Raw genomic sequence first — 24,937 nt, forward strand, 5'->3', positions numbered from 1 at the left:
GGGCCTGCCCACAGGGCTGCCCCAGTGTTCTAAGGATAGGACTTTCCCAGCCTAAGAGATCTAAGGAAACTGCAGTGCCTAATCTCATAATTCACATACTGTGGTGGGTGGGACTACAAGGGGGTGTTAATCACTGGGGGCCATTCAGGAAAGGGACCCTGGGTGGTAGTCCATCCACTCTGCACCTCTGGGCAGTGAGCACAGTGGGAAGCAGAATGGACCTCCCAGGAGTGACGTACCAAGTTTTTCTTCCTATGCACATTTATTAAACACCTGTTCTGTGCCTCCCACAGGAGCAGTGAGCCAAGCCAGCCTTGCCCACCCTCACCTGACAGCTAGTGTGTTTCGCTGCCCATCCCTGTGTAGCAAACCAGTTCTACCCCAACCCCCACTGATCTCAACCCAAGCCTAGTCCCACACTGAGCTCTAATTTTGGCAGCAACTTCCCATGATGCCCTCAGGACAAGGTGGGACTCCTGATCCTCTGGCAGAGCCCCCACCTTGCAATGGGCAGAGGGTATTCCAAATCATCCATGAAATTTTCGCTGAGCATGACCATGCCCTAGGGCCATCCTGGACACCTGGGCTCAAACCCAGCCCTACCTTGGAGGGCTTTACTGGTATGGGCTTTGGAATCAGAATGGTACGGAGCCCTCCCTGAGGGCCAGTTATGTGAGTAGATTTGTGTAGCCTCTCACCTCCCCTTGCCTCTGTTTCCTGACCCAGACGTGAAGAAGAGGGTGGGCATCTTTGTAAGTGTTACAAAGCTCAGCCAAGATGTAGAGGACTGCATGCAGTTTTGTAAACTGCACCAGGAAATAGCTGGGAAGGTGGACACTAACTCTGTCTAGGTGACGGTGGGGTTAGCAGCAGCATCAAAGTGCTGGCCTGGCACACCTTCCCTCAGGAACTGTCTCCTTCCACAGAGACCCAGCCGCAGGGACAGAGGGAGCAAGGACATCTCCTCCATGAAGCTAAAACGGTCCTCCAGGATCACAGGCCAGGTGAGCTTGGGGTAATGGGGCCTTAGTCTACTTCCAGCCCTGCTGTTGGCCTGCCACAGGATCCCAAGCTTTGGATTCCCTCCTTGTGCCTGGTTTCCTCTTTTGCAAATGGGGAGCATCAGAGCTCTCCTGACAGCCTCCTTTGGGTTTCAAGGTAACCAGCCAGCTGAATATTGGAGAGGAGGCATTTGAGCCTGATGGCCCCATCTCAGACAGACCCATGTCCAACTTGGAGAAGGTGCACTTCATCGTGGGCTGTGCTATCCTGCGACCCAACCTCAGGTCAGTCCCCATTCCCACCTCACCCCATTTAGAACACCAGACCCCACAGGGCCGCAGCTTCCTCCTCTGCCTGCCTTCTAAGACACCCTTTCCTCTCCCTGCTCCCTGGCCTGGGGCCTGCAGCCTAGGTCTGAGTGCAATAGATATTATAACCATTAAGGGTTCTCTACTTGCTCTGTGTTAAAACTCGTGAGTAAAAGCAAATTTTAGGAGAACAGAATTATCATGGGGTAGTGATTCATTTTATTTTATTTATTTATTTATGTTTAAATGTTTTATTTATTCACTTGACAAACAGAGATCACAAGTAGGCAGAGAGGCAGGCAGAGAGGGAAGGAAGCAGGCTCCATGCTGAACAGAGAGCCTGATGCGGGGCTCCATCCCAGAACCCTGGGATCATGACCCGAATCGAAGGCAGAGGCTTTAACCCACTGAGCCACCCAGGTGCCCAGTGATTCATTTTATTTTTTTTTAAGATTTTATTTATTTATTTGACAGAGATCACAAGTAGGCAGAGGCAGGCAGAGAGAGAGAGATAGGGGGAAGCAGGCTCCCCGCCAAGCAGAGAGCCCAATGTGGGGCTCTATCCCAGGACCCTGAGATCACGATCTGAGCTGAAGGCAGAGGCTTTAACCCACTGAGCCACCCAGGCGCCCCTGATTCATTTTATAATGGACTTTAATGCAGAGCCCTGTAAATAAATAAGTTGCCCATTTATATAATATATATATATATATATTGCTCTCTCTCTATATATATATATATTGCGCTCTCTCTCTCTCTCTCTCTCTATATATATATATTGCTCTATAAGAATGTCTTTTCATATAAATTTTAAGAAATACATATACTGCTTTCAGATACAGACATATTTTAGGGAGTTATATATTTTGGGTTTTTTTTTTTTTTTTTTTTTTACCAAATTTGGGAAATTTTAGCCGAATTTTTTCAGGTACTTTTTTCTGTTTTATTCTCTCTCTCTCTCTCTCTCTCTCTCTTTTCTTTTGAATTCCAATTAAACATATGTAAGACTCTTTGATATCATCCCTCAGGTCCCTAGGGGTCTTTCCCTTTTTCTTTTCTTTCCTCTTTGTTCTTTAGATTGAATAATTTCTATTGATCTATCTTCAGATTAACTGATATTTCTATTATCTACCCTCATCTGCTGTTATACCCAGGTAAAAAAATTTTTTTAAATTTCAGATGTTATATATTTTTTAAGTTCTAGAGTTTGCACTTGGTTCTTTACATAGTTTCTGTTTCTCTGCCAAGATTTCCTGTTCATTCATTCACTATAAGCATAGTGCCCTTTGTGTCCTCAAGGAGTGACAATAGTTTTGAAACCTCTTCTGCTAAATCCAATATCTGGGTCATCTTGGGGTCAGTTTCCATTGACTGCCTTTCCTCTTGGGAATGGTCATATTTTTCTGTTTCCTCACACATCTAGTACTGGACTATTATTCCCTATCATATTACTTTTGGGTTGTATCGTAGACACTGAGGGTGATATGTTTAGAGACTCCGGAATCTGTTATGATCTTTCAAAGAGTGTTGACTTTTGTTTTGGCAGTCAATTAATTTGGCTGGATTCAAATTTTGTCTCCCGTAATGAGTAGTAGATGGAATCCTTAGTCAGTTATTTTTGTCTTTGCTAAGATTCCTGGAGCCTGCCCTACATATGTGTAGATCAGGGGCCAGACAGAGATTTAGGAAGATTTTTATATGCAAAATTGAGAACTCTTCTTCTTTGGTTCTCTTCATTCCAGGATTTCCCTTCTCACTTTCAACTGCTGGGTTTGGGTACTCCAAACTCTGTCCTCTGGTTGTTCAAGCCAATAACGTTATAGGGTTCCTACCTCAATTTTAGCTGCCTATGTGACACCAACTCAGCAACCCTTCTAACTTAGTCCTATTGGTAGTTCTCTCATAGTTAATCCTCACTGGCCACCATACCCTCCATGATGGCAGGCATGTATAAGCTGTGTGCAAATGTGATGCACTGTGGGTTCTTAAGATACCTCTAGAGGCACTTCCATACCATGCTGTCCTCTAGCTGGGGCTGACACTCTCAGTGAATCATTGAGACTTGCTCTCAAATCTAGCCCCTAATTGAACATACCATAACCTCTTAGTGCTTGGATCTTCTGGAATGATGGGCTGCCTGCTTGTGTGGGATCCCATCAAGATCCCTGAGCCCCAACTTCTTCTATAGCATCCTCTTATTCAAATAAGAAGGAAGCCCTTCTTATTAATAGGAAGCCCGTCCATGCTTGCTGCACCAAACATAACTCCCAGCTCCTGTCTGTTCTCTCTCCCATCAGGAGTAGCTTAGAATTCTCCAGAAAGAAGCAGATGCTAGGTTCTTGTTCATGGAGGCCCCCAACTTGTGTCTCTGTGGCATACATAAGTCAAGTACTCTTAAGAACTCTGCCATTGTGCCCCATTCCGGTACCCTGGGGTAGACCAATGGGATTCTGGGGTTCAGCATGCCTCAGATAGGGAGCAAAATGAATCTCCTCTCTGGCAGACAACCCCATTTCTAGTAACTGTTTTCCTGGGGTCCCCCCAGCACCTCATCATGCGGAGGGAATAGAGATAGGCCAAAGATCTCTCTACTTCTATACCTTTCAAATTTTTCATCTTCTCTTATGCAGGAGATGGCAATAGCTAGACTGGTTCTGCCATCTTTGATAAATTCTACAAGAATGTATTTCTTTAGGGTGTTAGGTATTATCATCTGTTTGTCCTTGGCTCTGGGCTCTTAATCAAATTCCAAGACAAAGCAAATGCCCACTCCACATCTAGCCGCGCATTCAATAAATTTTTTTTCTTCAAGTTTTTACTTAAATTCCTTTAGTTAACATACAGTGGAATATTAATTTCAGGGGTAGAGTTTAGCAATTCATCATGTGTATACAACACCAGGTACTCATCACAAGAACTACCCTCTTTAATACCTATCACCCATCTAGCCCTTCCCCCCAACCACCTCCCCTCTACCAACATTCCATTTGTTCTCTCTAGTTAAGAGTCTGTTTTCTGGGCGCCTGGGTGGCTCAGTGGGTTAAGCCACTGCCTTCGGCTCAGGTCATGATCTCAGGGTCCTGGGATCGAGTCCCGCATCGGGCTCTCTGCTCAGCGGGGAGCCTGCTTCCTTCTCTCTCTCTCTCTGCCTGCCTCTCAGTGTACTTGTAATTTCTCTCTGTCAAATAAATAAATAAAATCTTTAAAAAAAAAAAAAAAAAAGAGTCTGTTTTCTGGCTTGCCTTTCTTTTTCTTCTTTTCATCTGTTTTGTTTCTTAAATTCCACATATGAGTAAAATCATATGATATTTGTCTTTGACTACTTTATTTTGCTCAGCATAGTACTCTCTGGGTCCATTCATGTTGTTACAAATGGCAATAAGCATTTATTACGTACCTGCTCAGGGCCAGGCCTTAGCCTGAGAGTTGAGGATGCAGAGATGAGGGCAACAGAGCTCTGTCCTCTGGGAGCTCACTCTTTAGTGGAGAGCATGGGAGAAGACAGAGCCCCACAATAGCTGCTTGTGCCGAGATGAGGGTCCAGTGAGAACACCAAGGACTAGTCATAATGCCCTCCTAGGCAGGGGTGGGAAGGAGGAAGTTGTTCACCAGACAAAGGGAGAAGGTGAACAGGGTCACAGAATCCTGAAACAGCCTGTGGGTCTGGAATTCCAAGTGATTTGTCGCTGCTGGGGTATGGAGTTTGAATTCAATTCTAGGAGTAGTCAAGGAAAAGTTTTAAGAAAGAGAAGACCATGATCATATCTGAATTCCAGAAAGGTCTCCCTGGCAATGACATGGAGGGATAGAGCCTGGTAGTGGGAGGCCAGGAGAGGACTGCTGCAGAGGTCCCAAGAAAGCTGATGAGGGATGGCCCAGGGAGTAGGAGTGGAGAAACAGGGACAGAGAAAATATCCAGGAGACAGATGGTAGGTGGCTGGCTGATGGGAGGAGTCACAAGGCCTTCTAGACTTCCAGTTTGAGTGAAGTGTTTTGCTGGTGGTACCTGTAGTGACTGTAGAAAGAGGAGATGGCTAGAGCTGACTATACTGGCCCATGAGAACAGATGGTAAACGTCTTTTCTCAACTCTGTGTTCAGTGACATCGTGTTAGTGGCTTGAAATTGGCATTGGTGGGAATATTTACACCATAGAAATTGGCAAGTGCAATAAATCAGAGCTTTTTCCCTAGGAGAGTTTGTTGTTAAACATTTACCATCATCACATCACTGAGTAATTAGGAAAAAGATGGCCGGTTGAAGGGGCTAACAGGACATTTGTATGAGATGATAGAGCTTGGCTCAGCAGGAAGGAACCAGGAAAGCCCCCTCTGCAAGAGAAGGTAGAAAGGCTCATGAGCCAGTGCGAATGGGAACTGGTCAGGAGGGGAGGAGTCAAGGGATTATCCATGGGATTTCCACTTCTCTCTGTAGTTGGAGGGATAGCTGCATTGGGGGTGGAGGAGGGACTGGGTCTGAAGGAGAAGGTTGGAAATGACAGGGAAGTTGGGGAAAGGAGCAGATTTGGCTGGGCGGGGCCACTGGGGGCAGAGCATGACTGGAGACCCCTGGGCACTCCATGCAGACACCCCCCCCCCCAGGGCCAGGGTGTTGTGAGCAGGGTGGGTGAAGGAGGGAGCAAAGGCCTGAGGGGTGAGGTAAAAAATGAGGTCCAATGAGAGTGGGTACATAGAGCCCAGGAAAAACACTGGAGGTGGCACAGTCCTAGGGAGATGGCAGGGTCCAGGGTGGGCCAGGGATGTTTCAGTGGAGCCCAGCAAAGGCAGTTGGAGTTGAGGAGACTGGAGGTCACCATGTGTCCATGACCCCACCCAGCGGCAATGAAGGAGCTGTGTGCCTAGGCACCTCTGTCTCCTTACTGGGAGCCAGTCCCCAGCCTGGCCTCCCAGGGGTGTGTGTCTTTCAGGGACGAGATTTACTGCCAGATCTGCAAGCAGCTGTCGGAGAACTCCAAAACAAGCAGCTTGGCCCGGGGCTGGATCCTGCTCAGCCTTTGCCTGGGCTGCTTCCCACCCTCCGAGAGGTTCTTGAAGGTGGGGAGGAACCAGGGCAGGGGCTGAAGGGGTTGGGTTACAGCATGCATAGCTTGGCCCGGGGCTCTGGAGCAGGTCCAGAAATCCCAGCCTTTTTTCTGCAGGCCAGGGTGGCAACTGTGCCTTCTAAGCCTCAGTTTTCCTGTCTTTAAAAGAAGACTCTGGACCTGGCTCCTTCTGACCCCCATTCAGGTCTGGGCTCAGGCCCTAAGACAGCTCTTCTGAGGAGACAGTGAGGTGGCAGGTGAAATATGCTTTGAAAAGACAGAAATGTCCCAGGGGTGGGCACCTACTGGGGACTACCTGCCATGTCTCTCTCGAGTCCTCAGAACTAAAACTGGAGGTGGGGTGTTGACAGGTGCTCCCAAGTAGCCTCAAGCCTCCCTCCTTGAATAGAGCTTTGGTTCTGATTGTAGGAGTAATATGTGGGAAATGCAGCCAGTTTATAAAGAAAACAAAAGTCATCCCCACACCCAGAGGGACCTTCTATTGTTCCAGGCCCTTTGTGGTGTTACAGGGTCGCTCTTGTGATCAGACAAGAAACAATCTCACTTCCTCTTGTGTCCCTTCAGGGACCGCAGGAGGGATTGCGTGAGGTGTGGTCATGGGGCCATCTGCCCTGGGCCCCAGAGGCCACTTCTGACACCAGCAAACTCTTCTAGGCTGCATCTCCTCACAAAGTCTCTCTGTGAGACAACAAGATTTTCAACAGATTTTGTCAAACATGTTTTAAATATTGACTCTCCTGCATGTTTCACTTACCTCTGTAAGTGTCTTCTTGAGGTATAAACTTTTCCCAAATGCCATCTATATATAATTATCCCAGGGAATATTTAACTTGCTGATAGACATTTAGGGCCCATCTTCCAGTTGTTCATCACCTTAAACACCATATGTAAAGACAGGTCTGAATTACTGGGTCAAAAGTGTGCACATTTTTCAACTATGCACTATTTAAAACATAGTGACAAATTGGTCCTCAGAAATGCTGATGAGAGAGTGCCCATCTCAATAGACTTTTGCCATCAGTGAATATTATTATTTTATTTTTATTTTTTCCAGATTTAAAGTGTACACTGTAGTGGTTTTCTATAGGTATATATTGCCAAATTATTACCACAATAAAGTCAGTTAACACATACATCACCTTGCTTAATTACCATGGGTATTAAGATTTTTTAGAATTGGGGCAGGAAGTGGAAAGTGGCCTCCATTCTAAGTGTCTTCCGCCCCTCCTCTCCCCTCCTTCGCCCACCAGTATCTGATGAACTTCATTGGTCAAGGGCCGGCTGGCTACGGCCCCTTCTGTGCAGAGCGCCTGAGACGCACCTATGCCAACGGGGTGCGCATGGAGCCCCCCACCTGGCTGGAGCTGCAGGTAGGGGCCAGTAGGGTTGGGAGACAAATGGTGTGGGATGCTGCCAGCCCCCATGGCTCCTCCAGCACCTGCCAGCAGGAAGCGTGTGCTCTGGGCCCCTCCACCTCTCTTGGGGCCTTCTGTGCCTGTGATCCATATGGGTCACCCTGTGCATGGCCCAGGCTTCAGAAGTGCCCTCCCCACATCTTTAAGGGCCTACTGGCTAAAGGGAACAATAAATCTTAGCCTTATGGTGTGAATGACTGCTAACTGGGTAAAGTGTTAACCCCCCCAAGGACATTTGCTTCTTATTAAGAAGGCAGTGACCATTCCAAAGTGAACATCCTTGGTGTCATTGCTGTTTGTGTCATCTGTGTTCTCGGGAAGGGTCATTCAGACACAGGCAGGGTTGAGGGGACCCACAGCTCCTGGAAGTCACTCACTTCCTGTGCCCCATGGTGCCCTATGCTGGGGCTCACCTTCTGCTACACCCCTTCCCATTCTCGCCCTGCCACCCACGTCCAGGCCCCCCTTCTCCCTTTTCTACCTGCTCTGCACCTGGGCCCTGGAGTTGCACGTGAACTTTGCACAGCTGTGTGGGTGTGCTCAGAGAGGAACAGTAGCTTCCGTGGACCCAGCTTGTCTCTGGGTTCAGGACTTGGAGATTTCCAAGAGCTCTTCTGACCTCCTGTGATTCTGACACACTTAGCATCACCACAGCTCAGGCCTGCAGTCCACAGACCACAGAGGCCGACTCGGAGAGGCACAAAACTACCAAACACACACCACAGGCAATATTGCCCTCACCCCTACTGGGTCCATCAGCTTGGTGGTGGATGATGGGTAGGCCTCCAGGCCAGAGGGCCTGAGTCTTCATCTGTCCCCAGGCTGTCAAGTCCAAGAAGCACATCCCGATCCATGTCATCTTGGTGACTGGAGAGAGCCTGACTGTCATGGTTGACTCTGCATCGACATCTTGGGAAGTCTGCCTGCACATTGCCCACAAGCAGGGCCTCAGTGACTACCTGGGCTTTTCTCTGCAGGTGGCCGTGTATGACAAGGTACCGCCAGGTGGCCTGTCCATCTCCCACCTCCCTCATACTCCCAGGCCAACTCGAGCCCTCCTACCAACCTGGCCACTACTGCCCCTGTCAGACACCACACCACACACACACACACACACACACACACACACATACACACACACAGAGAGGTAACCTGTCCTCCTGCCCAAACCCCCACATACTCAGCCCAGTGGCTGCACCTTGGCCCCAGTGTCACACACAACTTGTAGGTCCCTTGCCACACCTAAGCTGCCCACACGTAGACCAGGCACTCACACATCTCACTAAAAGCCCCCTTGTTCCAGGGAGCTGCAGACTCCTCTGCCAAGATCAGAGGGTCACGCTAGCACAGCCCCCACCCAGACGCTCTTACCCCCATGTCCACAGCCTCCGACCCAGACACGCTCATGCTGGCCAACCCATCCAAGTGTCACAATCCCCGCATGCCGGCCTTGGACATCAACCTGCCTCTTTGGGGAGGGGTCTGCAGGGAAGCATGTTTAGAGTTATAGGCAGGCCATGCCATCATGTGGGGAAAGCCGTCAGGCTCGCAGAGGACCAGCTGAGCACACCATTCCACCCACGCATTCTGAGGGTGGGTGTCCCTGTGGAGCCCAGCACACAGCAGTCACTAACCCCTGCTGCCCCTGAATCTGGCCTCAGTTCTGGTCCCTGGGCAGTGGGCGCGACCACGTGATGGATGCAGTCGCCCAGTGTGAGCAGCTGGCCCGGGCGAGGGGCGAGAATGAGCGCCAGGCACCCTGGCGCATCTACTTCCGGAAGGAGTTCTTCACGCCCTGGCATGACTCCCAGGAGGACTCTGTCAGTACCCAGCTCATCTACCGCCAAGTGCTGCACGGGGTCTGGTCCGGCGAGTATAGCTTTGAGAAGGTGAGGGGACCCCATTGCCCCCAGGGCCCCAAGATGACACATCAGACAACCTGGGGGAGCACCATGTTTCAGGGCAGGTCGGGGCTGTGGCCATCAGGGAGTACCCCATGGAACGGGGTGTGAGGAATGTGGAGAAGGGAGAGGTAGGAGGCAAAGGCCAGGAACATGTTCTCAGAGTGCGGGTCCCTGGCGCCCTCTGCTGGATATGAAGCTGTCCCCTCCCAGCCTGGCCCCCATTTCCTCCTCCCTTGGACTACAGGTTTGCTCAGGCCTCTGGGGTCCGACACTCCAGCAGCAGGCAGGGGAAACCTCCCTGAAGCCCCAGGCCCAACTGGCTTCACCATGGCAGCTGTTCTTGGGGTAGTAGTAAGGTGGCCTTAGAGCCCTAGTGCTCACTTTCCAGTCCTACCTGTGTCTCTTCCTGGCAGTGAGACCTGGGAACATTATGTCACCCCTGAGGCTCAGACCCCTGGAAAGCACAGAGAGGAGCCAGAGCTCTGTGGAAGGTTGCAAGCATCCAGGGAAGGCGTCGTGCTCCTGGTCCTCGGAGCAGCACTGCACCTGTGTTTGCAGAACTTCCCAGGCTTGAGTCAGGACACAGCTCTCAGGCTTGGAGCAAGCCGCAGCAAGCCTGGAGGCCTGCCTGAAATGGGGCAGTGGGCAAGGGGAGGCAGGAGACGGGCCCCAGAGAGGCAGGCAGCTAGGTAACTCTGCAGGCTTTGGTCTTCCAGAGAGAAGAGGGTTGCCCGGCACCCACGGGGCGCCTGGAGCAGGGAGCCCTGCCCCATGCTGGGCCAGGCTGGTGCCTTACACAGGATCCTGCCCAAATGAATCCTTGCAGAAGCTGCACAGGGGTGGCCACTGTCACCTTTGACAAGTGAGTGCTAGGGAAGACAGGGTAAAGGCCTTTATTTAAAGGCCTTACCCTAGTCAGACAGCAATGTTAGTAGTGTTCCACCCAGGCCTCAGAGCTGCCTCCTCCACACTCACTGTCTCCCTTAGAGTTGGGAGAGTGGCATGGGGGATCACCTCTTGACCTTGGGCAGAAGACCTGCAGGGCTCAAGCCAAGGCTGCTGGGAAGTTCCAGCCTGCCAGCAGGACAGCAGCTGAGGGGGCCCATTGGGCACGCTGTGGTTCCAGGGTGTTGGGGAAGGGGCATATCCAGCCTAACAGAGGTGACAGGACAGGTGGCTGCCGCTCACATTCCTGGTTCTTGTCTGAGGGCTGGTCATCTCTACTGTGCTAGGATGTGGCAGGGACATCGTTCAGGAGGTGGGCCCCCCCTCACCCCCATGTTTGTTTCCGGGTTGTGCAGGAGGAAGAGCTGGTACAGCTGCTGGCCCAGCACTGCTACGTGCAGCTCGGCGCCTCGGTGGGGAGCGAGGCTGTCCAGGAACTGCTGCCCAGCTGCATCCCCTCCAAGCTGTACAGGACCAAGCCACCAGAGCAGTGGGCTAGCCTCGTCACTGCTGCCCACACCAAGGTCAGCCTTCACAGAGCCTGGGCACTTGGGCTCTGCAGCCTCCTTTGGGGCAGGGGGTCTCCCACTGGGGAATGGGAGATTTTGACTTGCCAGTAAGCGTAGATCTATCTCTTGAGATTTAAACAATCTCATTCAGTCCAGCTCCCTATCACAGGCCCATTCTACTATGCCTCCTCCCTTCCAGTTGACATCTCAGGCGAGTTAGGGCACATCATCCCCGTGCTCATCTCTACCTCATGTCTGGGCTTCAGCCTTTTGGCAGGAGTGGGCATCCACAGCTGCCAACCGCACACCATGCCTGTGCCCTCAGCACAGGCTCTGCACAGCAGGGATGGCTGCCCATCCTCTGCTCCCACTTGGTCAGCCAGTACCATGTGAACATGGTCCTCCCAGGGGCTCCTGCCTCCATCTCCCCACCAGCACACACCCATGTCCTCAAGAACACCCAGACTAGTGGGGGTTTCCACTGCTCCCTGAACATCACCCCACAAGGGGATTGCAAAGATGCACCATCTGAGTCAGAGTCCCCCTGCCTCCCTTCCCCTGCCACAGGGGCAGCCATCCCCAGACCTGCTGCCCATCAGAGCCTCCTTTCTCCCAGGGCGCTGAGCTCAGTGGCATGGCCTGACGTTCCAGGCATAGCTCACTATTCACTGCTGCTACTGCTGCAGGAGAGCCGTGCATGGGGGTTTCCCTTTGGTTAATACTTGCGCCCACCTCAGTTATCCCCGTGGCACCATGGACTGAGAAAGGGCAGGACAGGGAGCAGGGAAGAAGTAGCACTCTGCCTACTTGTTAGGGGCTGACAATCCAGTGGCAGGGAGATGAACCCCAGGTGAGTGATTCAGGCAGCAGGGGCCACCCAAATTCAGAGAAAGGTGGTGAGGACGGCCAACCAACACAGTCTCCATTCTGCCTCACAAGAAGGGGGTGCCCCAAAGGGGCCATGGACAAGGGTTCTATGCACTTGTGGTTTGGAAAATGCAGCTTTCCATGTCCTGCTCTTAGGGAGTCACAGTGCCTAACTGCTAGTGAAAGGTTCTGACAAGTCCTGCAGTAGAGAAGCCTGATTGTCTTACCCGACATTTCCCAGATATAGTGACTAACAAAGCTTTGTTCCACAAGATGCTCATTGGCATCTCTTGGAAACAGTTCTTGGTGATTGGAATTTGGGAAAAGAAACCCCACTTGGTCTTTTTGGGTGTTTCTCTCTCCCAGGAGAGAGACGATGGGATTTTAGGGCTCATAGGAGGGAGGAACCAGAGGCACACGTGAACCCAAATGAGCATGGGTAAGAGGAGGCTTTGTAATTTGGGAAGGGAGAGTTGGGGTGAGGGTAAAAGAACAAGGAAATGTTACTCAACCACTTTTTTCCAAAGTGAACATAGTTACACAGATTTTTTTTTATTAAATCACTTAAAACATGTACATTACCAAATGCATCAGAACATATAAACAGAGAAAAGTGAAATCACCAATAATCTCCTATCAATGAGATCACTGTTCTTAACATTGTGATATAGAAGACCAAACTCATGCTTACACAACTGAGATATGACTGGATAGAGATAAATCATACACCTTCTAAAAAATAAACACAGGATTGTATCATATTGCAACTTCCAGCCTGTTTCTTCACTTAATCACATAGCATGGGGCCGTATTTCCATGTCACTAAATATAAAACTTTGTGTTCATTTTTTCCCTTTTTTTTCTCTTTCTTTTCTTCCTCTTTTCTTCTTCATTTTTTTATGTTCATTTTTAAGCCGGGGTTTAGTGAGAGATGCTGCATAGTACTGCAGTAATGAATTATAATTTACTGCTTCTTATCGATGAACAGTAAGGCCATTCTCCATTTTTCACTATTAAGACAACAGGTGAACCCCTTAGTAGATGCCAACTTTTATATGCTCCGCAGTGTATCTCCAGGATAGAGTCCTAGAGAGGAGATTTCAGAGTATGGGAACTTTCCACAGTTCCTGGTACGTGATACCCATTGCCAGATCACCCCTCAGAGAGGAGGCATCACTTTACGTTGCAGGATCCTGGCTATGAGTGTTTCCCAACCACTTTTTAAACTGGCAACAAGAGAAATAACATTTTATTCAACAAACAGTAAAAAGAAAGTTCAGTTGGACACTATAGCCAGCTATGGGCCCAGAGCAGTGGAGACGGGGAGGAGGTGGGGAGGTGGAGAAGAAGCCAAGAAAGAGGGAGGAAGGAAAGTCGACTGGGGGCAGGTTGAGATGAAGGTCCCTGAGAGTGGCCCGCAGATAGGCAGAAGAACTCCAGAGAAGACAGACCAAGGTACCAAGGACACAAACGCACAGCAAGATAGGCATCCTATCAGAGCAAGACACAGGCCCATAAGGCACACACGTGTTGGCAGGAGCAGCCCCAAGCCCACATGGATAAGCCCACCTCATACCTTTCCATAGCTTTCCATGAGGCAGTGAGTCGCAGCCTGATCTACAGCCCTTTGGCCCCCTGATGCTAAAGAGGGGGCCAGGCTTCCTCCCCTCTCAAAACCATCCATGGATGGTCCCCTGCCAGGGTGGGTAAAAAAGGCCTGCCCAGCCCCCCAGAGCTTACCCCCCTAGCCCTCACTGGCATGGACCTCTCTTCAGGTAGAAGCCACAGAATGATCCAGCAAATGAGCACCGTGGGCATTGGGCTGTTAGCTCGCTAAGGGGAAGCCGGGGTTTAGTGAGAGATGAGTGATGGAAGTAACCCGCTGTGCCTCCCCTACAGGCACGTTACACCCAGAAGCAGGCAAAGCCGCTGGCCGTGCAGGAGCAGGTGGTGGATGCTGCCCGCCTGCAGTGGCCGCTGCTCTTCTCTCAGCTCTTTGAGGTCACCACACTCTCCGGTAATGGGATCTGATGGAGGTGAGGGGGTGTAGGCAGGGTTCCCTGTGGGGCCAACCTAAGCTTCACACCTCTGTCTCCCCTGGCCAGGCCCCCGACTGCCCAAGACTCAGCTGATCTTGGCTGTTAACTGGAAGGGGATATACTTCCTGGACCAGAAGGAGAAGATGCTCCTAGAACTCTCTTTCCCAGAGGTCATGAGTCTGATTACCAACAGGTGGGTGTCCCAAGGGAAGATGTCCCAAAGGGAATCTCACTTTACACTCAACCTTAGTCCTTGGGGGCTCTGGGAGGAACAGGGAGAGAGGGAGGCATATTGTGCCTGGCCCTTGGTGGGGCGCAGGGATGAGGATGAACAGGTACGGTGTGACGGCTGCTGAACTTGGCACCCTACCCTCTCTGGCCACCAGGTTGGCACTTCCCCATTAAGTACTACATCTACGCTTGAGGCATCCTTCTCTCGGGTTTCACTTTGAAACCCAAATCGACCTGAAAGGGGCCACGAAAGCTTGCAACCTTTTGGGTGTGCATTCAGGTACAGGCCCCTTCCCTTCTCGTGGATGAGAAGTGGTCATGTGGAAAGTGTGAGCCATCTGAGAGAGGATGTAAGGGATGGAGGCTGGGTGTGTGGCAGAGTGGCCTTGCAGGCCAGGCTGGACCTCAGACACCCCCACCGCCATAGCTCTGCAGGCCTCTTGTCTTCGGAGAGTGCCTCCCAGCCCTTTGGGAAGGCCCACCTGTGCCCTGCCAGAGACCCCCTTGGTTAAAGCAGACCTCAGGGTGCCATGACATGATAATCATTACCATTGCATGGGCGGTGGGGGGGGGGGGTTTGCACAGTGGCCACCATTTCCTCAGGCTGACCATGCTGGGCAATTGTCCTCACGGCATGGGGGGGAATTAACTAAGACAGGAGGTAGCTCACCCAAGCTTGCCAAGACTGGTGCCTCTTCTCAACTCCAACATTCTTTGCCATGTCCCTGTGGTGGCCCTGCACACCAACCACCTCATGACCCACCCAGAGCTGAGCCCACACCCTGGGGCTCGGCACCACCCACTGCCTTTGAATCCCAAGGAACCCTGAGCTCTGGCTGTCATTTGCCCACCATACACAGTAGTGCCTGGGAGGTGGGCTGACCTAAGCTCAGACCTTGGCCTACCAGTGCCCACAGTCAAGTTGTCCGTAACTCAGGAGGACCACCCCTTCTGAGGCTGTCAAGGGGCTGGACAGGGAGGGTGGGAGAGGGTATTGGTCACATAGCATCTTTTGTCCCCTCAGGGAGGCCCAGGGAGGGCAGAGGCTGGTACTCTCCACGCTGCACGCAGAGGAGTACGAATTCATGTCACCCAGCAGTGTGGCCATCGCTGAGCTGGTAGCCATGTTTCTGGAGGGCTTGAAGGAGAGGTCTGTGTTCGCCATGGCCCTGCAGGACAGGAAAGCCACAGGTGCCCAGCCAGGCGGGGAGGGGCAGATTGTGTGGTCAGTGGGAGGTTGGCTGGCTCATCCCCTGTCTCAGTGGCCATGCAGCAGGACTCCAGGAGGGACCTGAGCAGAGAGAGGGAAAGAGGGCCATGAAGCACCATGGGGGGCAGCTTTGGGCAAAGCCTTCCCTTCTACAAAATGAGGGGTTAAAGGAGATGGTCTCAAAGCCCCCAAGGTGAAGCTAGTTGAGGAAGCTCAGGGGCACCCCTCCCTCCCCTTGCAGAGAACAGCCAGGCCACCGGCCTGAGCTTTGAATGCCATCCCCACAGCCACCCTGTCTCCCATTTACAGACAAGGAACCGGGATCCTGAGAAGGGGAGCTGCTTGTCTAGGGTCACACATCTCAGGGGTGGGGGACCACTAGGACGGTCTAGCTGCTGGCCACACTGTCCCTGCAGGTCAGCACTCCAGCATGAGCTGAGCACTCCTGGGCATTAGGCAGTGTAGTTACTGCAGGGGCCTGGGGGTGGGCGCTCACAGGGACAGAGAGAAGAGGCTATGTGTGCGGTCTTACAGCAGGAAGAAATGTTATCCCTGTTGCCCATTCCACCCCCCAAACTGCCCAAGAGGGAGGGATTATTGTCTACTCACAGAGGAGGATACAGGCTCAGGAGGCCTCACAGCACAGAGGGCAGATCCCCTGAGGCTCAGCCTGCAGCCATAGCTTCCTGACCTTGCCTGCGGGGGCTGTGTGCCTGGGAATAGGGCCACCACTCAGCCTTGCTGTGGCCTTGGGCCCACCACTCTCGTGTCTCTTGCTTTCCTCACCTGCCGAAGGAGCCAAACCACGGTGCTAGCACAGTCTCTGGCCTCTGCCTGGCCCTTGATAAATGGTGGCTTTTCTGCCCCTGTGTGTGACTTGGAATTGCAGATGACACCACCCTCCTGCCCTTCAAGAAGGGGGACCTGCTGATCCTGACAAAGAAGCAGGGGTTGTTGGCTTCTGAGAACTGGACCTTGGGCCAGAACGACAGGACGGGCAAGACGGGGCTGGTGCCCACGGCCTGCCTCTATGCCATCCCAGTGGTCACCAAGCCCTCAGCACAGCTGCTGGTAACACACATTTGTCTGTCCTCAGCCCGGGTGCCCATGGGCACAGGAGGAAACAGCCCAGCTGCTAGCTCAGGGGCCCATGCACCACCTTGCAGAGAGCCAGGAGGCATGCCCTGCCGGCCCTGTCATCCCTCTGGGGTGACCACGAAGCTGACACAGTGTCTGTACCCAGCCTTGCCCAGTGCTTATAGATGCTCCCACCCCAACACATCCTGGGAACAAACCTGTCCTTCCTTGCTGTCAGCTTCATTTAAACCTGACCCAAGGGGGCCCAGGTCTCCACCCATCCTGGCCCCCAAAACCAGCCCCACAGAGAGGCAGGACAGACAGGCATTTTAGGATTTGCATACTGAGTGCCAGCTGTGTGCCCCGTGCAGGACAGCACTGAGCACAACAGCCACTCACCCCTCAAGGAGCATGTGGCACACTGCCAATCACAGAGTGTCACCAAGAAGAAGCACTGGTCATTCTAGGAGCCAGTGATAGGCTAGGGGCATGCACTGTCTGGAAAGCATCCCTGAGGAAGCGACATTGTGCTGGGGCCTGAGGGAGGTAGGGAACGAAGCAGGCAGCGTCCCCTGAGAGGTGGCCCTGAGGGGTGCCCTGGGCAAGAGGACCTTCATGGGTCTGAGAAGCCCTCCTAAGGAAAAGGAACGGGTCAGAGACATTGAGTCGCTGGTCATGGGTCACACAGAAGGTGACACAGGAGGACCTGTGCAGCCCTCTGGTCAGCCCCTCCCATGGTCCTGGAGCAACCGGGTCAGGAAGGAGCCCGTGGGGAGAGCCGTGTAGGGCAGTGGGACCCATGGGCCTGTGTCTCCACAGAGCTTGCTGGCCATGTCACCAGAGAAGCGGAAGCTGGCAGCCCAGGAGGGGCGGCCCACAGAGCCACTGCCTGAGGAGCAGCCCAAGGACAAGCTACACACCCTGGAGGAGTTCTCCTACGAGTTTTTTAGGTGCCCACTCAGGCCCCCAGAAGGCCCTGCCAACCCTTCTGTGATCCCTGAGGGTTATAGGGAGGCCGTGGAGGGAGGTGCTATGTCCACGGGGAAAGGGAACCCTTTGACCCTCTCCCAGCTCCCCCTGGAGGGCAAGGTGAGTAAGCCTGGGTCTCTCCCCCGACAGTGCACACACGGTAGGCGGGCGGGGAGAGGAAGGAGAAGCATGGGCAAAGAGGGCTTGAGAAGGGCCTCACAGAAGCCTCCATCCCCGGACAGGGCTCCAGAAAAGGAGACAGTCAGCAGGGCCATGTTCCCCCTGGCCCGGACCCGGGGCCACCTCTGGGCCCACTCATCTGAGCCACTGCGGCAGCCTCTGCTCAAGCGTGTCCATGCCAATGCCGAGCTCCGGGACCTCGCCTGTCAGATCTTCATCGATATCCTTCCCCAGCCAGCCTGGCCCAGCTCTGTGCAGGCCCCATGGCTGCCCTATGAAGGGCACCAGCCCCATGGAGGGCAGGGCCGAGGCAGCGTGCAACTCGCGGGGCGGGTCAAGAGCCCATGTGGGGTCAGGGCTGGTGGTGACAGGCAGCCACGCTGGCACATTGTCCTTGACAGCAGCACCTATCCTCAGGTACATGGGAGACTATCCTTCACGACAGGCCTGGACCTCTGTGGAGCTCACCGACCAGATCTTCTCGCCGGCCCTCCAGGACTCAGCCCTGCAGGATGAGGTCTACTGCCAGATCCTGAAGCAGCTGACACACAACACCAAGAGGTCTGCTGGGGACGGGGCAGGGCCAGAGGGCACCAGGCTCCCTGCCTAGGCCCCTTCCAGTCTTCACCCTAGCCTCCAGGGCTTGTGCCCAGTGTTCAGCTCATGGGGGCTCCCCACCCTGCTCAGGTGCTGACAGCAGCTGTGGGAAGGCAGGGACCTTCATCTGTCCCACCAACCTCTTGGGGGTGGTGAGAGCAGGGAGGGAAATGGACCTGCCCTGGTCTCTACCTTCTCACACCCTTTTTCCTATGTTCTGGGCACACCATGGACTCTCTCAACTCCAGTGCACTCCTCCCTGAAATGGGCACAATGGTACCCCTCCCCCATTTTATGCGTGTAAAACCTTTTTGAGGCATCAGGACACTGGGCAGCAGGCTTCCTTGTCCCCATCTCCCCAAGGTGCCTAGCTGGCCCGAGCCTCTAACGGGGCCCTTTCTGGGCTGATGGGTGCTGCCACCCCCAGATACAGTGAGGAGCGGGGCTGGCAGCTGCTGTGGCTCTGCTCTGGGCTCTTCCCCCCTGGCAAGGCACTGCTGCCCCACACTCAGAAGTTCATCGACACGCGGAGGAAGAAACTGTTGGCCCCTGACTGCAGCCGCCGCCTCCAGAGGATCCTGAGGTGAGCCTGCCTGTTCCCACACCCCCAGAAGTGTGGGCATGTGGGTGCTGACCCTTCTCGCCCCTCCGGAGCTCATGGTCCAGCGGGGACACCTGTCAGTGGAGCCAGATTCTGTGTCCTCTCCAGAAGCTGGTGTCTGTTTAAGGAAGCAGGATCAGGCTCCCAGCAAGCTGGGCAGAGGCTGGAAAGGGAGGCTCTGAAGGTCTCAGAGAGTCCTGGATGGTCAGTAGGGGCGGCTGGCAGACTCGGTCTTAGTCGTATCTCTACCTCAATGGCTGCCTGTCCAGGGACAGAGGGAACAACAGCCTGGAGGCCACAATATGACCTTGGTGCCTCAAGCCATCATCGTCCCACCCAGCCAGGCAAGAGTGACCAAGATCTGAGGCCAGTCCCTGCCAATTCTTGTAGCCAGTCCTCCCACTGTAGGGGAATTCTCCCTTGGCTCTGCCTTGATTCTCATCCGCACCATCTGCCCTATCTGGCTCGGCCTCCTGCGGCTGTGGAAGAGTGTGGGTTGGCCGTGATCATGGAGGGGAAGGTGGGTGCCCTCAGAGAAGGTCCTCAGAGAAGGTGAGGGAGTCCTTGACTCCCACCTAATGCCCCTGCTATGTGAGAATGAGAACCCAACTCTTGCTGGCCACCAGTGTCCCACCCAGGAGGCTCTGGTTAGCCCGGGGCCCCTTCCCCTTGCCACCTCCTCAGAATAGGGGGACACCTGGGAGGTGAGTCCAGGCTGGCTCTGGGCCTGGTGCTGAGCTCCCCAGGCAGGGGCAGCCCCTGAGTACTACACCCCCCACTGGGGGTGCAGAGTTACTTGTTTGTGTCTGTCACAAGGTTTAGCTTGGAGGGGGTAGCTGGGGCCTGTGCTGGTCTGGGGGTTGCAGGGGGGGCATGCTCAGCCCTGTCCTGCTCTAGGACGGGGCCCCGGAAGCAGCCCCCACACTCAGTGGAGGTAGAGGCCATGGAGCAGAATATCTCCCGCATCTGCCACAAGATCTACTTCCCCAACGACACAAGCGAGGTGAGCCCCGCCCCGCCTGAGGGACTGACCTCCCAGGCTCCTTGCCTGCAGCCCCCCACCCCCACAAAACCCCTCTGCAGCATGGTTACCCACGGAGAGCCAAAACAAGCAGACTGACATTGTTTTCAGAGTTAGAGGGAGCCTCTCACCCTCTCAGTCTCCTACCTGGACCATCAGAGGTTAACTGAGTGCCCCACCCCCACCCTCAGGGGCTCAAGGTCAGCTCAGAGAGTGGCCACCCCCCCCCCCCAGGTCTAGTGTGGTGAGAAGTCCTGAGGTGCAGGACTTCTCACCACCCTAGGCCTCGGGGGTGGCCACGAGGAAGCCACGAGGGTGGTCAATCAAGCTGAGTTCCAGGGCATGGGACTCCTACGGGCTTCTGACCCTGCCCTGGGGCGTGGGAGCAAAGGTGCTGCCACTAGGGGCACCTGTAGGCAGAGCCCTTGTTGGCTGCTGGGGATGGTAAAGGACAGGTGGGAGGGAAACATGAGGCCCCAGCCTGCAGAGAGGCCCCCAGCCAAGTGGCAGCAGCAAGTAGCAGAGGGGCGAAGGATCATGCTGCCTTGCAGTGTTTCCCAGGGCAGTGTGGCTTTTGCAGTCTTGGAGACTATGGGTCCCACAGGGGAAGTTCCCACAGTCTGTCCACAGGGCTCTCAAAGCAAATTCCAAAGGCCAGGCCTCCTGGGCCCCCAAAACTGTGACCTCTGACCGAACAACATAAGCATCCGGTTAGTTTTCTACAAGGGAAGGCTTCTCCTTCTCAGGCTACAGCACGTCTAGCCAATCTTTCTTTTTTTTTTCCTTTTTTTTTTTTTTAAGACTTAATTACTTATTTTAGAGAGAGAGAGCTCTTGTGTTAGCACACAGGAGCAGGGGTGGGGCAGAGAAACAGGGAGAGGGAGAGAGAATGTCAAGCAGACTCCCTGCTGAGCACAGAGTCCACATGGGGCTCAATCTCAGGACCCTGAGATCATGACCTGAGCGGCCATCACAAGGTGGACGCTCAGCAAGTAAGCCACTGAGGCGCCCCTCCCCCCAGTCTTAAGAAGAAGAGTACCAGTCTGTGCGTGGTAGTCCCAGGCTGAGCCTTGTCCTGAGACGTGCTCACACTGCTTCTCCGCCCAGATGCTGGAGGTGGGCACCAACACCCGGGTGCGGGACGTATGCCAGAGCATCGCCACCAGGCTCCAGCTGGCCTCCTGGGAAGGCTGCAGCCTCTTCATCAAGATCGCAGACAAGGTGCGCTCTGGCCAGGCCGGGGTGGCGGGAAGGGTGGGTGGATATCTGATGTACGTGGCGTTCTCCCCTGAGTACTGGGCCAGGTCCCTCACTACACACAGGCTGTCAGGATGAAGGGAGGTGGGCTTATGGAGCAGCACAGTGTGGGAGCAAGTGAGAGCCAGCTCTAGCCTCCCCAGCCATGGATGGGCTGACCAGACCCAGGCCCGGGGTGGGCTCTCCCCTGGAAGCCCTTCTACCCTTCCCCTTCCTCCCCACCCACCCCAGGTCATCAGCCAGAAGGAGGGAGACTTCTTCTTTGACTCCTTGCGGCAAGTGTCTGATTGGGTGAAGAAAAACAAGCCCCAGAAAGAAGGTAAGGGGAGCAGGGTGGGGACAAAGGAGGGATGTGGCTGGGATGGAGGGGTCTGGGGGAAAGGACAGTCTGCCTCCCGGGGCCAGGGACAGAATGTTCCCCTGGCACTTCTTGCATGGCCCCTACCCATTCATTCATTCATTCATTCCCCCTTAAATCCCCTGGGTCATGGGTATGGCTACAGCTGGGGCCAGGTGGGCAGGGGAAGGACATGGCGTCAGGCCTAGAACAGATGGCTGGGCTGCAAGGTGGTGAAGGCTTTGTGGGGGCCTGACCCCCACAGAGAGGTCCAGGAAGATCCCTGGAGAGGGTAGCTTCTGCACTACTCCTGAGGGATAAGAAAGAGTCGGGCGTCAGGGAGGAAGAGGGGATGAGGCTTTTCAGCAGAAGAGGCGTCAGGAGCAACCACAGCAGCGATGGCAGGGGTTGGGGGGGAGCCTCGGGGTGCATGTGCTGTAGGCCATGTGCTCCCAGGAGGTGGGCGGCAATGCCCTGGCCACTGGAGGGGGTGGGAAGCACAGGTCCAGGCATCTGCTGGGCCACAGGACAGCCTTGGCACTCACTGCCCGCCCTGCCCAGGGGCCCCCGTGACACTCCCCTACCAGGTGTACTTCATGCGGAAACTGTGGCTCAGCGTGACCCCAGGAAAGGACACAAATGCAGACACTATACTTCATTACCACCAGGTACCCAGGCAGGCTCCCTCCTGGTGGGTGTTTGGGCACACCATCACTTCACCCACACCTGCCTTGAGAGATGGTAGAGGAGACAGCAGGCCAGCTGTGGCTTTGCTCTGGGTCACCTAGCCTTTCCAGGGGCTTCTGGAGGCCCTTGAGGCCCCATGTGGTGGGCGGGCTGAGCTCCTGAGGGCTCCACAGCCAGGAGTAGAGGGACAGCAGCCTTTGGGGACACTGACTGTACCAGCCCCTGCAGAGTAATTGTTGGGAGGGGGAGGGACAGAGGGTCCCAACTACATAAGGGTAGGGCAGGCCACCACCTCCATGGTGAGATGTCAGGGAGCCATGCCCTGACTTGATGGCCATTGCCCCTGCCAGAAACCCTCCCTGAGGGCTTAGGCGTTTGCTGACTCTGTCTCCTGGCTGTCCCCAGAGCTAATACTTCTGCCACCTGAGCATGAAGGTTTGGGGCAGCAGCCTAAAGCCAACATGTCCATCACTCAGGAGCTGCCCAAGTACCTTCGTGGGTTCCACAAGTGTTCGCGGGAGGATGCCATCCATCTGGCCGGCCTCATCTACAAGGCCCAGTTTAATAACGACCGGTCCCAGCTGGCTAGTATACCCAAGATCCTGCGAGATCTTGTGCCTGAGAACCTCACACGCCTCATGTCATCCGAGGAATGGAGAAAGGTCCTTGATGGGGCTGGGGAGGGGACCCTGGGGTACACGGGCGCTGGGCCGTGCTTGGGCAAGATGAGCACCTTCTGGGCATGGAGGGTAGGCTGGGTCTATGATTGTCACCCCTTCCCCATGCTGTCCACAGCACCCCAGAGATGGGTTCCCTGTGTGCAGAGGACACATTTGACTCTAAGTGCCCTCCAGGCTGGCTGCAAGCACACAGGCGCTGCTCTGGACAGGGGCCTTGGGGACCCTATGTGGACAGCCTGCTCAGGCCCTCACTGGCCCTTACCTCCCCTAGAACATCCTTCTGGCCTATGACAAACACAAGGACAAGACAGTAGAGGAGGCCAAAGTGGCCTTCCTCCAGTGGATCTGCCGGTGGCCCACGTTTGGATCTGCCTTCTTTGAGGTGAAGGTAAGCCTCACCCAGCTCTGGCCCCAGCAGCCTGAGCTCCTCCTTAAACACACGGCTGGGGGCAGGCCTGGCCAGCTGGTTTGGAAGGAGCATGTGTGCACATGTGTGCCTCAGGAAGTGGCCCCCTGGCCTCCTTGGTTGACTGTGACCACTGTGCCCTCCTCCCCAGCAAACCTCGGAGACCTCGTACCCGGACATCATCCTCATCGCCATCAACCGGCACGGAGTTCTACTTATCCACCCCAAGACCAAGGTAGCAGCAGGGCCCCAGCAGGGCTCCAGCAGGGCTGGGGAAGCTGCCAGGGTCCCACACCCCTGCACAGGTGGTACCCCCATGCCCTTCTATGCCCACTCCCATGACCCATGGACTCTGGAGGACCCCAGAGCAGCAGCTCAGGCTCAGGGTCCCCAGGAGCCCTGGGCTGGAGCTGGGTCCTACCCACCCTGCCCATTCTGCCCCCAGGAACTGCTCACCACCTACCCCTTCACCAAGATCTCCAGCTGGAGCAGTGGCAGCACCTACTTCCACATGGCACTGGGGAGTCTGGCCCGGGGTAGCCGCTTACTGTGTGAGACCTCTCTGGTGAGTCCCAGCCCTGGGTGCCTTCTGGTCCCTTCCCCCAACCCAGACACACAGGACACGGAGGCACCAGGGAGTACATTTCCCCAACCCTGGTCCCAGACTGCCACCAGGCAAGTGGCTTACACTGAGGGCCTGACTTCCTGTGCCCAGGGTGGGCTAGGCCAGGCTGGGCCAGCAGAGCCAGGAAGGAGGACCAGCCAGAAAAAGCCTGGGACTGTCATCCAGTGGCAAGGCCTGGTGTGGGCTCCCTGTGGTCCTGGGCCGCTCTAAGGAAGGAGGAGGACTATGTTCTCAGCAGTGTGTCCTTGAGGCAGAAGCAAGGCACCACCATGTCCCCTCACAGCCTCCAACCCCACCCTTCCCTATCCAGGGCTACAAAATGGATGACCTTCTGACCTCGTATGTGCAGCAGCTCCTGAGCACCATGAACAAGCAGCAGGGCTCCCAGGCCCCAGCCCAGGCCGATCTTTAGCACCGGGAGCTGGTGTGTCCACTCACTTACCCTTACCCTGATGGCACTTCCCAAAGGCCCTTTCTTGGCCCAGGGCCTGCCCTCTGCAGGCAGCTTTTCATGCTGCCCTCTCCCCAGAACACACCCCCACAACCCTCAGCATACCAGGCAGGCCTCCTTTCCTGAGGGGCTGACCATGGAGGACAAAGTGTGGAGCCTGGAATGTCAGGCCTCCAGGCTGATGGGTGGATGCTTGAAAGGACTCCCCCTAGAATGTTCAATAAAAATTCCTGAAGCACTGTGCAATGTGCTAGAGAAGCGGGGACAAGGGTGGGCAGGTGGGCAGGAGGGCTAGGAGGCACTGGTGGGCAAAAGATCTCTTCCAGAGAAAGCAAAAAACATGGTGACTCCTCTGAGGGCTGCCTGGAGGACAATTCCATTCTCAGGGAATGCTTCATTGATCTCTCCCCTCCCTTTGTCTGCTTTCTCCTCCCTCCTGCCTCTTCCCTCAGGCCCCTCGGCATAATTTTCTCCTTCCCGCACAGGGCCTTGGGGCATATAACTGCTGTGGGAGCGCCTGGTGGGGGTGCAAGCCAGGCCTCCCTCTTTGGCTGCTGGC

At 54.6% G+C, this 24,937-nt stretch overlaps 1 protein-coding gene across 5 annotated transcripts in view; it reads left to right on the plus strand.

Annotated features, from left to right (window-relative positions):
* The window catches only part of MYO7B (myosin VIIB), a 104,254-nt gene extending 79,637 nt beyond the window's left edge, over positions 1-24,617 (plus strand). Inside the window, exons 25-48 of one of the 5 annotated variants that reach the window (XM_032353980.1) lie at positions 927-1,004; positions 1,159-1,286; positions 6,236-6,362; positions 7,621-7,740; positions 8,607-8,780; positions 9,447-9,674; positions 10,991-11,158; positions 13,910-14,027; positions 14,116-14,242; positions 15,305-15,471; positions 16,380-16,561; positions 17,387-17,517; positions 17,779-17,936; positions 18,124-18,277; positions 18,741-18,896; positions 19,812-19,917; positions 21,043-21,156; positions 21,424-21,511; positions 22,091-22,197; positions 22,693-22,878; positions 23,168-23,284; positions 23,454-23,537; positions 23,748-23,867; positions 24,238-24,617. In XM_032353980.1, the coding sequence (XP_032209871.1) occupies positions 927-1,004; positions 1,159-1,286; positions 6,236-6,362; positions 7,621-7,740; positions 8,607-8,780; positions 9,447-9,674; positions 10,991-11,158; positions 13,910-14,027; positions 14,116-14,242; positions 15,305-15,471; positions 16,380-16,561; positions 17,387-17,517; positions 17,779-17,936; positions 18,124-18,277; positions 18,741-18,896; positions 19,812-19,917; positions 21,043-21,156; positions 21,424-21,511; positions 22,091-22,197; positions 22,693-22,878; positions 23,168-23,284; positions 23,454-23,537; positions 23,748-23,867; positions 24,238-24,339 (3,240 nt within the window). In that variant the 3' untranslated portion in view covers positions 24,340-24,617. Of the gene's footprint in view, positions 1-926; positions 1,005-1,158; positions 1,287-6,235; positions 6,363-7,620; positions 7,741-8,606; positions 8,781-9,446; positions 9,675-10,990; positions 11,159-13,909; positions 14,028-14,115; positions 14,243-15,304; positions 15,472-16,379; positions 16,562-17,386; positions 17,518-17,778; positions 18,278-18,676; positions 18,897-19,811; positions 19,918-21,042; positions 21,157-21,423; positions 21,512-22,090; positions 22,198-22,692; positions 22,879-23,167; positions 23,285-23,453; positions 23,868-24,237 lie in introns of those variants that run through there. The other 4 variants (XM_032353979.1, XM_032353981.1, XM_032353983.1 and 1 more) reach the window with 4 other exon arrangements.
* The last annotated feature ends 320 nt before the right edge of the window (positions 24,618-24,937 follow it).

The sequence above is a fragment of the Mustela erminea genome, chromosome 8 (genome assembly GCF_009829155.1).
Source record: "Mustela erminea isolate mMusErm1 chromosome 8, mMusErm1.Pri, whole genome shotgun sequence".
NCBI lineage: Eukaryota > Metazoa > Chordata > Mammalia > Carnivora > Mustelidae > Mustela > Mustela erminea.